This window comes from Pecten maximus, chromosome 7, assembly GCF_902652985.1.
Source record: "Pecten maximus chromosome 7, xPecMax1.1, whole genome shotgun sequence".
NCBI lineage: Eukaryota > Metazoa > Mollusca > Bivalvia > Pectinida > Pectinidae > Pecten > Pecten maximus.
Genome location: NC_047021.1, coordinates 29370593 through 29384014, shown reverse-complemented (window position 1 = coordinate 29384014; position 13422 = coordinate 29370593). Strand labels below are relative to the sequence as shown.

At 38.9% G+C, this 13422-nt stretch overlaps 1 protein-coding gene and 1 long non-coding RNA gene across 5 annotated transcripts in view; both read left to right on the top strand.

Moving 5' to 3' along the window:
- LOC117330504 (DCC-interacting protein 13-alpha-like) overlaps positions 1 to 6522 on the top strand; it is a 58897-nt gene extending 52375 nt beyond the window's left edge. For 2 of the 3 annotated variants that reach the window (XM_033888852.1, XM_033888851.1), the window contains one exon: positions 3188 to 6522. In XM_033888852.1, coding sequence (XP_033744743.1) covers positions 3188 to 3454 — 267 coding nt within the window. In that variant the 3' untranslated portion in view covers positions 3455 to 6522. The remainder of the gene's footprint in view (positions 1 to 3187) is intronic. The other variant, XM_033888853.1, reaches the window with a different exon arrangement.
- A 40-nt stretch (positions 6523 to 6562) lies between these two features.
- On the top strand, positions 6563 to 9919 carry LOC117330506. 2 transcript variants are annotated; one of them, XR_004533354.1, is made up of 3 exons: positions 6563 to 9075; positions 9228 to 9367; positions 9450 to 9919. It is a non-coding gene; the product is annotated as an uncharacterized LOC117330506 (long non-coding RNA). The 2 variants fall into 2 exon arrangements; XR_004533355.1 differs by lacking the exon at positions 6563 to 9075 and adding an exon at positions 9078 to 9094.
- The last annotated feature ends 3503 nt before the right edge of the window (positions 9920 to 13422 follow it).

Here is a 13422-nt window from a genome sequence, read left to right as displayed (position 1 = left end):
TGTTACTGAGGGAAGGCATGGTACCTGAGCCAGAGGTGTGGGTCTGATAGTGTTACTGAGGGAAGGCATGGTACCTGAGCTGGAGTTGTGGGTCTGATAGTGTTCCTGAGGGAAGGCATGGTACCTGAGCTGGAGGTGTAGGTCTGATAGTGTTACTGAGGGAAGGCATACCGTTAGTACCTGAGCCAGAGGCATGGGTCTGATAGTGTTACTGAGGGAAGGCATGGTACCTGAGCCAGAGGTGTGGGTCTGATAGTGTAACTGAGGAAGGCATGGTACCTGAGCCAGAGTTGTGGGTCTGATAATGTAACTGAGGGAAGGCATGGTACCTGAGCCAGAGTTGTGGGTCTGATAGTGTTACTGAGGAAGGCATGGTACCTCAGCCAGAGTTGTGGGTCTGATAGTGTTACTGAGGAAGGCATGGTACCTGAGCCAGAGGTGTGGGTCTGATAGTGTAACTGAGGGAAGGCATGGTACCTGAGCCAGAGGTGTGGGTCTGATAGTGTAACTGAGGGAAGGCATGGTACCTGAGCCAGAGGTGTGGGTCTGATAGTGTTACTGAGGAAGGCATGGTACCTGAGCCAGAGGTGTGGGTCTGATAGCGTTACTGAGGGAAGGCATGGTACCTGAACCAGAGGCGTGGGTCTGATAGTGTTACTGAGGAAGGCATGGTACCTGAGCCAGAGGCGTGGGTCTGATAGTGTAACTGAGGGAAGGCATGGTACCTGAGCTAGAGGTGTGGGTCTGATAGTGTAACTGAGGGAAGGCATGGTACCTGAGCCAGAGTTGTGGGTCTGAACGTGTTACTGAGGAAGGCATGGTACCTGAGCCAGAGTTGTGGGTCTGATAGTGTTACTGAGGGAAGGCATGGTACCTGAGCCAGAGGTGTGGGTCTGATAGTGTAACTGAGGGAAGGCATGGTACCTGAGCCAGAGGTGTGGGTCTGATAGTGTTACTGAGGGAAGGCATGGTACCTGAGCCAGAGGTGTGGGTCTGATAGTGTAACTGAGGGAAGGCATGGTACCTAAGCCAGAGGTGTGGGTCTGATAGTGTTACTGAGGGAAGGCATGGTACCTGAGCCAGAGGTGTGGGTCTGATAGTGTTACTGAGGAAGGCATGGTACCTGAGCCAGAGTTGTGGGTCTGATAGTGTTACTGAGGGAAGGCATGGTACCTGAGCTGGAAGTGTGGGTCTGATAGTGTTACTGAGGGAAGGCATGGTACCTGAGCTGGAGGTGTGGGTCTGATAGTGTTACTGAGGGAAGGCATGGTACCTGAGCCAAAGGCGTGGGTCTGATAGTGTTACTGAGGGAAGGCATGGTACCTGAGCCAGAGGTGTGGGTCTGATAGTGTAACTGAGGAAGGCATGGTACCTAAGCCAGAGGTGTGGGTCTGATAGTGTTACTGAGGGAAGGCATGGTACCTGAGCTGGAGGTGTGTGTCTGATAGCTTTACTGAGGGAAGGCATGGTACCTGAGCCAGAGGTGTGGGTCTGATAGTGTTACTGAGGAAGGCATGGTACCTGAGCCAGAGGTGTGGGTCTGATAGCTTTACTGAGGGAAGGCATGGTACCTGAGCCAGAGGTGTGGGTCTGATAGTGTTACAGAGGAAGGCATGGTACCTGAGCTGGAGGTGTGGGTCTGATAGTGTAACTGAGGGAAGGCATGGTACCTGAGCTGGAGGTGTTGGTCTGATAGTGTTACTGAGGGAAGGCATGGTACCTGAGCTGGAGGTGTTGGTCTGATAGTGTTACTGAGGGAAGGCATGGTACCTGAGCTGGAGGTGTGGGTCTGATAGCTTTACTGAGGGAAGGCATGGTACCTGAGCCAGAGGTGTGGGTCTGATAGTGTTACAGAGGAAGGCATGGTACCTGAGCTGGAGGTGTGGGTCTGATAGTGTTACTGAGGGAAGGCATGGTACCTGAGCTGGAGGTGTTGGTCTGATAGTGTTACTGAGGGAAGGCATGGTACCTGAGCTGGAGGTGTGGGTCTGATAGTGTTACTTAGGGAAGGCATGGTACCTGAGCCAAAGGTGTGGGTCTGATAGTGTAACTGAGGGAAGGCATGGTACCTGAGCCAGAGTTGTGGGTCTGAAAGTGTTACTGAGGGAAGGCATGGTACCTGAGCCAGAGGTGTGGGTCTGATAGTGTTACTGAGGGAAGGCATGGTACCTGAGCTGGAGGCAAGGGTACTATTCCATATCAAGACAATACTACCAGACCATTGTGCCCTCAAAAGAAGGCAGTATTTGTTTTTAGTACATCACACTTACATTTTACTTTGCTAATTTCAATATTCAACAAAATATTTCACCACCTGAGGGCCTGGTGGCATAAACCATTTTTGTCGTCTGTATCCACAGTAACAGTGATGTCACAATAGATTCACATTAAATCTCGCGCCAAAACTGATAGAGCCTGGAAGAGTGGGCACTATCACCTCATTGTACCTATATGTGTAGCCAATGGGAAGACAGTATTCTGTCATGTGATGTACTAATGTTACTTAGGTCTGTGGTAGAATTGTAACCCCTGAGTGTATATATTATTACACAGAGTTGTATGCTGTATAATCTAGGTTACCACTGAGTGTATATATTATTACACAGAGTTGTATGCTGTATAATCTAGGTCTAGGGATTGGTGACAGTCATACTGTAATATAATTATTTTCTTCACAGGTGTATATTGTATGACTTCAGTCTATGCTTGCCCATGAATTCTTTTTCATGCATGTGTAATAAAGTGTATTAGTATTATGACGTATGGGACCAACTCTCATATCAGGGATTTTGCCATGGTATTTAGGTTCAAAAAACGCAGAAGGCAAAACTTGTATTTACTGCATGTGTTTGTAATTTGTTGGTGTTTTTGGCATGATGATCTGAATATTAATTGACTATCTTGCACTTAAACGATCGGTCCTAAATGATATTTATTATTGACTGGGTCTATGACAGCAGCAAAAATGATATTTGGAACATATTTCAAATAATAAATACATATTTCACAATGTTTCTATGATCACTGTATAGAAAAATAATGAGGTGAAATAAGATACAGCATTACACATGTGGGATTTTTCAATATTTTTGATTTAATCAGAAAATCACAAATGTTGTGTGCTTTTGTGACACACTACTTAAATATCTAAATAAAAACTTGGAAGTATATATTTGTTTTTTAATAGGAAAGGAAAAAACAGACAAAACAACAGCAAGCTAAGAAAAAGGAGCATGCTCTGCTACTGGCCAATATAGGGCAGATAGAGGATGCTCCCGAAGAGGAACAGGGACGGAGTCCCCTACCACTGTCTTCTGACGGAAAATATCTAGTTCTTACCACAACAGACGAATCCGACCTCTACCCAGAGCCACAGGATATGGAGGAGAGTATGGCAAAGATGAGCGTGAGTTCTGACCCTCTTGAGGAGATGGACAGCGAATCAGAGGCATAGGAAGATAATAACCGAGTAAAGAAGACTATCAGTATTGGTTGTAAAACTTGTGATAGACTGTGTTGTGCTAATCTAATTAGATATTTCTATGCCATATTTTGTGCTAACATTATAATTATGTGACTATTTTTGTGCTAATTTAATTAGTCCTTACACACAAACTTGTATGTTTTTGCCAATTTTAGATGTCGTTTTTCCTCACTTGTGGAATAGTATAGTACTCTCGATGTTAGGACTGCTGGGCTGATAGAGTAATAAATTCCCACTTGTGGAATAGTATAGTACTCTGGATGTTAGGACCGCTGGGCTGATAGAGTAATAAATTCCCACTTGTGGAATAGTATAGTACTCTGGATGTTAGGACTGCTGGGCTGATAGAGTAATTATTTCTAATCCTTGTAGAAGTGATGTTCTACTCTGCTGAGGACATATCTAGACATTCCTATTATTTATTTTATTTTTGTTTTCCTTGCCTGTTCTTCCGGTTCAGAGAAGCAATATGATTAGACAGTTGCTGGCCCTGCTTAGAGCTGTCCCTGTTAAGTTTACTACAGATACTCTTGCTTGCATTTGGTTGATTGCTAGGTTGTAGTTTTGATTCAGATTTAAGGAATATTATTTTGTTGACTGATGTTCATTTACAGTATGGTAACTCTGTGACAGGCACTGTAAGAGTGAGAAACAACGTTATGGGGTAGGGCTGTTTATATTTCTGCAAGGTTCTTCATTATGTTTTAATTCAATGAGCTTATCCACTTTGTAAAAGTTAACACTATTGACCTATTCTCTCTCTTACTGGTGTCTTTAACATATTGGATTCACAGAGTTCCTATATATTCTGTACAGTATATTTGAATGTGACCTTGATGTGAATTTGCTATTGACCTTGACCTATAATCTATACAGCATATTTGGCTGTGACCTTGACCTTGGTGGTAATTAACTCTTAAATTAACCTTGACCTATCAGGATACTGATGTATATGTCTTGTAACTATTAAAGTGTAAGTGCTGAATCTATTCTAAACATATTTGGTTTTCAGTTGCTGTGTGACCAGGGGGTAATTTGGGTTCATTGAAGGATATGTTTGACTTTGAACTTTGATGTTTAATGACCTTTATATTGTTATGAGACTATGAATTTATTCACTAGTTTGGATGATTGCCTCTTTATGACTCTACAACATGTCATGTAGAGCCAAACAGTATGGCTGTGTATTATTGTGTGACATGGATTTTATATTGAATTTATTTGTAGTATAGATCACTTTGGCATTTCTGACCTTAACCTTTGCCTGTTGTTGTTTGACCTCAGTTTTGTATTTTCTCTTCATCAACAACTGTACTTTTCTCACTGCTGTCATAGAATAATGCAAAACAAATCTGAACAGATAAATGCTCTTTGATATTATGATAATGGGTGGTGCCCTAAATAGAAAACCTGAACCCATAGCTTTATCATTGATTGAGCTATCCTCACCTAGGAAACAAACCTGGCTCCATTTACATGACATAGCCTGTGTCTTTCCTGGGAAAATTTAAGTTCCTCTTCCTTTGATTCTGATCTTGGACCATACCTGACTCCAGTTACTAAATAGGTCCTTGGTCTACTTAAAGATTTGTCTTGAGTTGAAGCAATGCTTTCCCTATTTAAAGGCTAAATGTGTAACAGCAATGTGTAACAGCAATGTGTAACAGCAATCATAAAGATGTCCATCAAACTGGCCATATCTAATACAACATTAATGGCCCTCCTTTATACTTCATGGTTTACAGAGTTTAAAGTCTTACCATTAAAACATGTTTGTAAGTGTAAGAACCTATAACCTTGTGTCCTAAATATTGTTTAATATCCTAGAAATGATATCCTGTATTCTCTATAGTATCCAAAATGCTAGACTCTGTAAAGCGTTGTAGCTGTACAGTGTAAATTTGGTAGCTTCTTTGTTCTAGCATGCTATACACTGTAACTCTACATACTCTTCTTCCTGTAAAAATGACTATATAGGTGTTTCACTTTTATTTGTGATCCAGGGTGTAGGACTATATCAGTTTTGTATTGGAGACTCAGATCTGCAGAAATCAAATTATACTCATTGCGGCCGTTTCTGTGTTACCTCTACCACAAGTATATTTACCACGTTAAGGAAGATTAGAGTTTGTTTTTTTATTCTCAAATCTTCAATTCTCTATTTTGACCTATAAAATTAATCCCATTATTACTAGGACATTTGGCAACACTCCTCTGAACACTTAACATTAAGTGGACTTTGATTCAGCACTTTCCATCCTAAATTTGAAAGTGCAAAATAATAATATCCCCAATACTTGTATATGAAATCAATATATTCAGATATAAAAAAACTGTCGAGTTTAATTTACGATTTAACACATGTACTGAAGTATTTTTTAGTGGTGTATAGAAATTCTTGCATGTTCATCAAAGTTTATCAAGAGCATATATTGGCCATTAAACATGAACAGAAATAGGATCTATTTTGATAATCGGTGACAAAAACATGGAGTGTTGTTAAAAATAATCACTGATTATTGTACTATTTTCACCTTGATTTGTTTTGCTCAAAATCTTAATTTATTGAAGTCAGATGCTGAAGATGTAAACATTGTACATATTTTTTTCCTAATTATCAATACTAGTATGCCATTATGATAAATATGGAATTCTTCAATAACATTGAATGAAAATGTTGGAAAATGTTTTTGTATTAAAAAAGGGACAATTGAAAATCTTCCCATTACATATGTAGAAAGGTTGAGCACTAAATATATTCAAGCTTTACAAGCATATCACTGTGTTCGTCATAGTTTGATATCCCCAACAGAGAAAAGTATGCTACTGATCTATGCAGGTGATGTTGGAGTTGTCTGCCCCTGAAAGATACAAAGTAGTTACTCCACATGTCTATTTAAACTTTTGAATTGACATCAAAGGCACATATCATCTTTGCACTTTGTCTTTCCTCCAATAATAACAATGAATTTGTCAGTTTAATTAACAGATTCCAGATGGCTTCCCTGTTTAGTTGACGAAATAATTCAAAACTGAATTTGGTGGTTGATTTAGAAAGTCATGAATTAAAGTCTCTTTTAAAGATTTCACATCAAGATAAATTTTCTATAGAAATATTAAGACTCACAGGCACATCACTTTCTACCATCAACAAGCCATGAAAATGAAATAATCCATGATGAAATACCAAATTTGTATTAATCTGCTTTTTCCTTGTAATCAGCTTAGAGAAAACTCACATGACTTCTTGAACTCTCTGTATTAATCAATTAAAGAAAATTTCACTACTGTAAGTATACCTGTATTTCTCACATATACAGTTTGGCAGGGAAATTCAGGAATCCATGGCTGTATCCTAAACTCTTCTCAAAGACTATAGTCCTATAAATAGTATCCTTATGACATAGGACCTCCTGGCCTGTTCCTAGTAAGATAGATAGAAAGCCAATTAAATCAGGCCATTGAACTTCAGTTAATATAAGTTGGAATCATGATGAATTGTTTTTTAAATGATCCTGAAACTCTGTACCAGATCATTATAATGTATAAAAGTCCCTGCTTAACTTACATCCTGGTAAGATTGCTATTTGCAATAAAGTGAAAAATAAATCAGAAAAAATATTTATTAAGAAAGGTGTTATGTATTTGATAATTTTAATGAAATATACATTTCTATACATCTTTTTTATTTTTGCTTCAATCTTTTCGGGAAAATTAACAAACTTAACAGTAACATATATGTTATACAACTAGCGCTTAGCTAGCTAAGAGTATTAATTAGCTAGAAGTGTGGTATAAATTTGACTTGTTGTCTAATGACACCCCATTTTATGTGAGGTAGTGACTTGTTTGGGTATATATTTGCCTTATGAGGTATGATAGGTATTGGGTTTAGCGTGTGTGGGATCAGGGGCTTTGTCTAGTGTGTTATCAAACAATATGCTCATTATACAATTCTCACATATACTGATCAGGTATGCTTCACGTATACAGTATCATGATGCTCATCAAATACATGTGTCACTTCACATTTTATGCTATTTCAAATGATTTGCATTTGGATGTGTCAGCATTTATGATTTTATGTGCAAACGCGGTGTTTTTGTAGCTTTAATTACAGATGATTTTTGCCATTTTTTTTCTTAGTTACATTTTTGAATACTAGTTAAGTATAAATTCAATGGAGAATTCTGAATTGTGTTGTACAAGTCATTCAGTTTATATATAAGGGTTTTATAATTACCACTTTATAATGCTTCAGTGAAATATCCAGGTAAGCGATGTAGGCCCCATGGGCCTCTTGTATAATGCTTTGTTGGTGTCTTTGTATAAACTACAGCAAAACATGGCCATACAACTGCCTTACAACACAAACCTTATAACTTACCAATTTCAGTGTTATAAAACTACAGTCAGTTAATTCATCACCACTTTTCACAAGTTTGTGGAATGCTTTTCCTTTTGTATTAATGGCAATGTGATCGATTTGCTTGTGATCATGGTCTTTGTTATTATAATTTTTAAAGAAAAAAAAACAACAGGTTGCTTGGTTATATTAAGAGAATTAGCATGTTATTTACACTTTTGAATGCCAAACTGTCAATGTCTGGTATTTTAACAGTACTAGTACAGACACTGGGTAGATCTTAGTAAGCGGAGACTGGAAATTAAAGTTTGGACTTGGCAGCTATAGTGTTAGTGGCTAAATTTTGTGCTAAATGCTAGCTACAGAACTAGTTATTTCCAAAATAGCAAGCTAAATACCGGTTTTTATCAATGGTAGTTTACTTTTTGACAGTCCAGCTTTATTTAGTTGTAAGGCTGATGTAATTCGTTAATCTGTTTTTGAATCTGTTTGTAAGAACAACATGGATATCAGTTTAAATAGTTTCCAATATGTTTTTTTATGTTGCTGCTGTGGTAATGCAAATTTTTGTGTTATATTTTGTGTGTGCAGAGAATTTGCTTTGTTAGTAGTACAGTGCTTTAATGATGAAAAGAGGTAAATAAATACATATATTAGGTGTTCTAGTGAAGAATTTTTTTTTTTTTTAATTAATATTGAAGAAAATTAGATTCTTTGTTGAGATCCAGTACATATAGTATTTATAAAAGATAGTTTTGTCCCTATAACGTGTGAATTAGCATCAACTAGATAACTTTGTTTTTAAAGACAGTAGATAAACATATTCACTTTACAATTAACAAAAGAAAAGTAAATACATATTTTATATTTGGTGACAGTTCTAGTTGCTCTGAAAAATTTAACCTTAAAAGGACAAACTGCCCTATTACGATTTAGAACTGTGATATGTATATATTTATTTTTCATTTTGGTGCGAAATATTCTTCTACTCACTCCATGGCTCATCGACTGTTAGGTGATCAGAATAGGGAAAAGGGCCTATAGTGTATACTAGGCATGTGTATAGCGTGTGAGATAGAGATATACATTGCTTAACATAACATTTAATGGTGTACAGGTGAGAAAAAGTAAGTGTGTAGACAGGTGAGTGAAGTACAGGTGTACAGACAGGTGAGTGAGGTACAGGTGTACAGACAGGTGAGTAAGGTACATGTGTACAGGACAGGTGAGTGTGTACAGGACAGGTGTGTAAGGTACAGATGTACAGACAGGTGAGTGAGGTACAGGTGTACAGACAGGTGAGTGAGGTACGGGTGTACAGACAGGTGAGTAAGGTACAGGTTTACAGACAGGTGAGTGAGGTACAGGTGTAGACAGGTGAGTGAGGTACAGGTGTACAGGACAGGTGAGTGAGGTACAGGTGTACAGGACAGGTGAATGAGATACAGGTGTACAGACAGGTGAGTGAGGTACAGGTGTACAGACAGGTGAGTGAGGTACAGGTGTGTACAGGACAGGTGAGTGAGGTACAGGTGTACAGGACAGGTGAATGTGGTACAGGTGTACAGACAGGTAAGTGAGGTATAGGTGTACAGACAGGTGAGTGAGGTACAGGTGTACAGGACAGGTGAATGAGGTACAGGTGTACAGACAGGTGAGTGAGGTACAGGTGTACAGACAGGTGAGTGAGGTACAGGTGTACAGGACAGGTGAGTGAGGTACAGGTGTACAGGACAGGTGAGTGAGGTACAGGTGTGTACAGGACAGGTGAGTGAGGTACAGGTGTACAGACAGTTGTGTGAGGTACAGGTGTACAGGACAGGTGAGTGAGGTACAGGTGTACAGGACAGGTGAGTGAGGTACAGGTGTACAGGACAGGTGAGTATGTACAGGACAGGTGAGTGAGGTACAGGTGTACAGGACAGGTGAGCAAGGTCTTACAGACAGGTTTGATAACCAGGTGAAATACTTACGATTACAAGTGAGTGAGGAGGAACACTTGCCGCTTTACATTTTAGTGTGTTTTTGTGTAACAGCACACAATCATGAAATAAAATTTACCATCCCAACCATGTCTTCTCTCTGTTATTATAAGAATCCTAACAGCACAGTTTTGAAAATCTGGCAAAATACCATGCTTCTGTTATCTCGCTTATAGAAATATCTACATAGTACTTTTCAACACTTCCGTTTCTACAACAGAACTATTAGACAACTTACTGCATCATTACTGTGTTCTCTGTCATAGAACTATCTAACAAGTTCTTCAATGCGACTGGCAAAACAGTGGAAGATGACATGCCACCTTAAGATGAAAACTATCCCAGAAATATATAATCGTTTGTGCTTTATTACCACGTGAAAATAACTATGTACTTCCTTATCACAGGAAAAACCTTGTATCATTTTGATGCTATCATAGAATCATCTAGCGATTCATCTTCAGGATGGAAACAAAAGGTATATTCAGATAATTAGGCGAAACGTTAGCTGTTACGACATGGATGAAAACAAAGCTAAAGTCATACTGGCCTGACGAGAATGATCTGTGATTTAAGGATTTCCTGTTTTGCTCTCGGACACCAATGATTGCAAAAGCACTATGACAGCTTTTAAGTATCATAATTGTGAACCAGTGAGCAAAGAGCTCATAATGATAAACTGAAGTGAAAATATGAAATGGACATAGCGAAAGTTTGCCTTATTTTTCCCCCAATGGCTTTTTAGATCACCTGAGGGAAGCTCAGTGATCTTTTCTAATCCAGCTTTGTCCCTCGTCGTTAGTGAACATTCTAAATGATTAAAAAATCGTTAGAATTATGGGAAGTGCCAAACTTTTATTTACATAGGGGCTGTTAAAAATACATTGTAGATACATCAAAAATAAGACTCGGGTGATCGTTAAGGACCACGGGCCTCTTGTTTGAATAAAAAAGCTTGGTTGTGTGTATTTGCTTGCCTATACTAGTACAAATGTTATTGCTTCTTCATTCAAGGTTACCAATCGCCGCAGGCTTGGATCTACCCAGGCCGTCTGAAGCCGTCATTTTATATCAACCCTTCTTGACCTCTCAACACCCAGTAGGATTTCTTTCGACTTCTTGTCTTTCTCTTCACTCTGAATTGATTGATGCTTATCTGTATGACCATTATATCACCATTTCTGAGAAAACTGTTTCAGAAAGCCTGCCAAGCCAATCTGCATCAGGCCCTCCCTAAACTTCATGTTTTCCATAGGAAAACGTTACAGAATTTAAACGAAGCTCCTTAACAAAGATTTCCCCTTAAATTCTGTAATGCTTTTTCTATGAGAAATTTTCAGTCGCAGGATTTCCTTGAGTAATTAACGTAAATAACACCGGACCCAGGTGGGCCATTTCACCATTATTTTCATCATTCATCCGACAGCAGTGCCTCACATATTACCTTCTTCGTTGTTTTTTTCTGCTGGATTTCAATGCATCTTATAATTACCTTACATAGAAATACCTGGGTATCAGTTCGATGTTTACAAACCTCGTCTTCCCTTTCGACCACAATGTCACGTCTTGTCGGAGGTATTCGGGGAGATTGACCTGTCTTTGGTAAGTTATCTTCTGGTTACCGTAACATAACACACTTTCCTGTTCGGTTGATATCCCAGAAGTCTTGTTTTCTTTGTTCGCTTTCTTTCTCATACTCACAAATTGAAATTTGTTTTGATTTTCGCTTGGGTTTTCTCTATTTTTTGTTCATATATTTTCTTATTTTATTTCATTTTTGTTCGCTTCTTGTGTGAACTAACTATCAAGTGCCGTTTTACGTTTTTATGTGGTGTGATTTTTCAAAGGAATGAAACGTTGACCTACCTCTGTAGTAATTCTGGTATTCAACAATGTCAACTGCCATTCCTTGACTCCATAATGACGCTTTGTTGTCTGAATGCTTACGATGCTTTCGTAGATTAAACATTACTGTGTAAGAGGCTATACAGCCAGCAAAAAGTTAAATATCAGAATCTTACTTCTTGAAGACAATATATAGTTGCTCATAAACGATTGCACAGGCGCAATTGACCTTTCTGTATAATCTGATTTTGAACCATTTCTTCGAAACCTTTCCTATCCAATCCTTTGCCTTGTCGCATGTACAATAAATTGGCTACGTCGACCTCGTAGATCGAGGTTGGCATGGTTTTACAGAAAAGTCTTGGATTAAGAGCTCGAATTAGTTTGGAAAAATCATGAAAGAAAAATTCTGTCCATGGATGACATGGTCAAGAACATTATGTGTCAGAATTTTACACACAAAATGGAGGCAAGGGACGACTGTCAACAAGTTGCTGCTTGGCGTTTTCGTACACTTGGAAGATAATGAAGGTCGGCGCGGTTGGTAACTTATCGAACCTTTTCTAGTGATAATTACAAAAATGTTGTGTATATGTTGGTGACGTTACAGTTCTTCATTCTAGCTCACCGGGATCTGACATAGGGGTGGACTTTATCATCAATCTGATACATATGACAGATCAGAACCTTGGAGTTTCGAAATGAAGGCTGTAAAGTATCAGTATAACTTGTGTTTTTTACATACAAGTTGTAAATGCAAAGTTTTATTTGTGATTTTGAGCATTACATAAATACATAAACTCCACATACGCATAAATCAATTCTAATAACTATGGTTCGTAATCATCATCACAAGGGTTTCCGCCCACGACTTTATAAGTATCTGCGATTTTGTTGTAACGCCCATGTACACATATTATTCCTGCGTGTCTGTGGGCGAGGAATGTTTTTTTTTCTGTTGCGTTTTCGCCCCGGGAACTACCATAGGGGTCAACTTTTTGACGGGTCGCCCCATAGGAGCTGGTAACTACCTCACTGCAAAACATGCGGGAGGCCTGTCGTTTGCTTTCCTTAGCAAGCTGGGTAAATATTGCCAAAGAACACAGCCACTGTATCACAGGTCTGTCTCTGAAGTAACGGCAAATAGATGGACGTCCATCTCCGATTGTCCAGACATATTATCTCTCGGCATTCTGATTGGTTTGATTGGTCAGTTTGTTTTGTTGACTGGAACTAATCAAACAGCTCCCTGTACATTGTTTATCGAAAACGATTTTTTTTAAGTTGAAGAATCATAGCAACAAAGTAGCGCTGGAAGCTTTGCCGTTAGTTGTCTTGTTTATTGAACAATCTTGTGTAGAGAATCAAAAATTAGCTAACAAATCAATCTCACAGGTAATATCAGTGATGAATTGCCGTTTTACAATACCTGCCGTTGGAAACAGGTATTGTGGATGACGGTTGAATAATCTAAAAAACGAAAAGGAAAAGACTCTGGTGAGACGTTTACAGCCGAAATAATGGCGGCTGGATTAACGAACTTATATCATCCGTTCAATATAACGGTTTGTAACTGCGATAACGGAGCTATTCGTACGGTTTGTAGCGTACAAAGTCTGTATAACTGTGAACCCTCCTTGTGTAGCGTAACTGATAAAGACAAATCCCTGTGACGTGGTTGTTGGTTCCTCGCCCCTGTGGTGTACCGCTTGGACATAAACGTCAGTAATATTGGGTGTAAATAG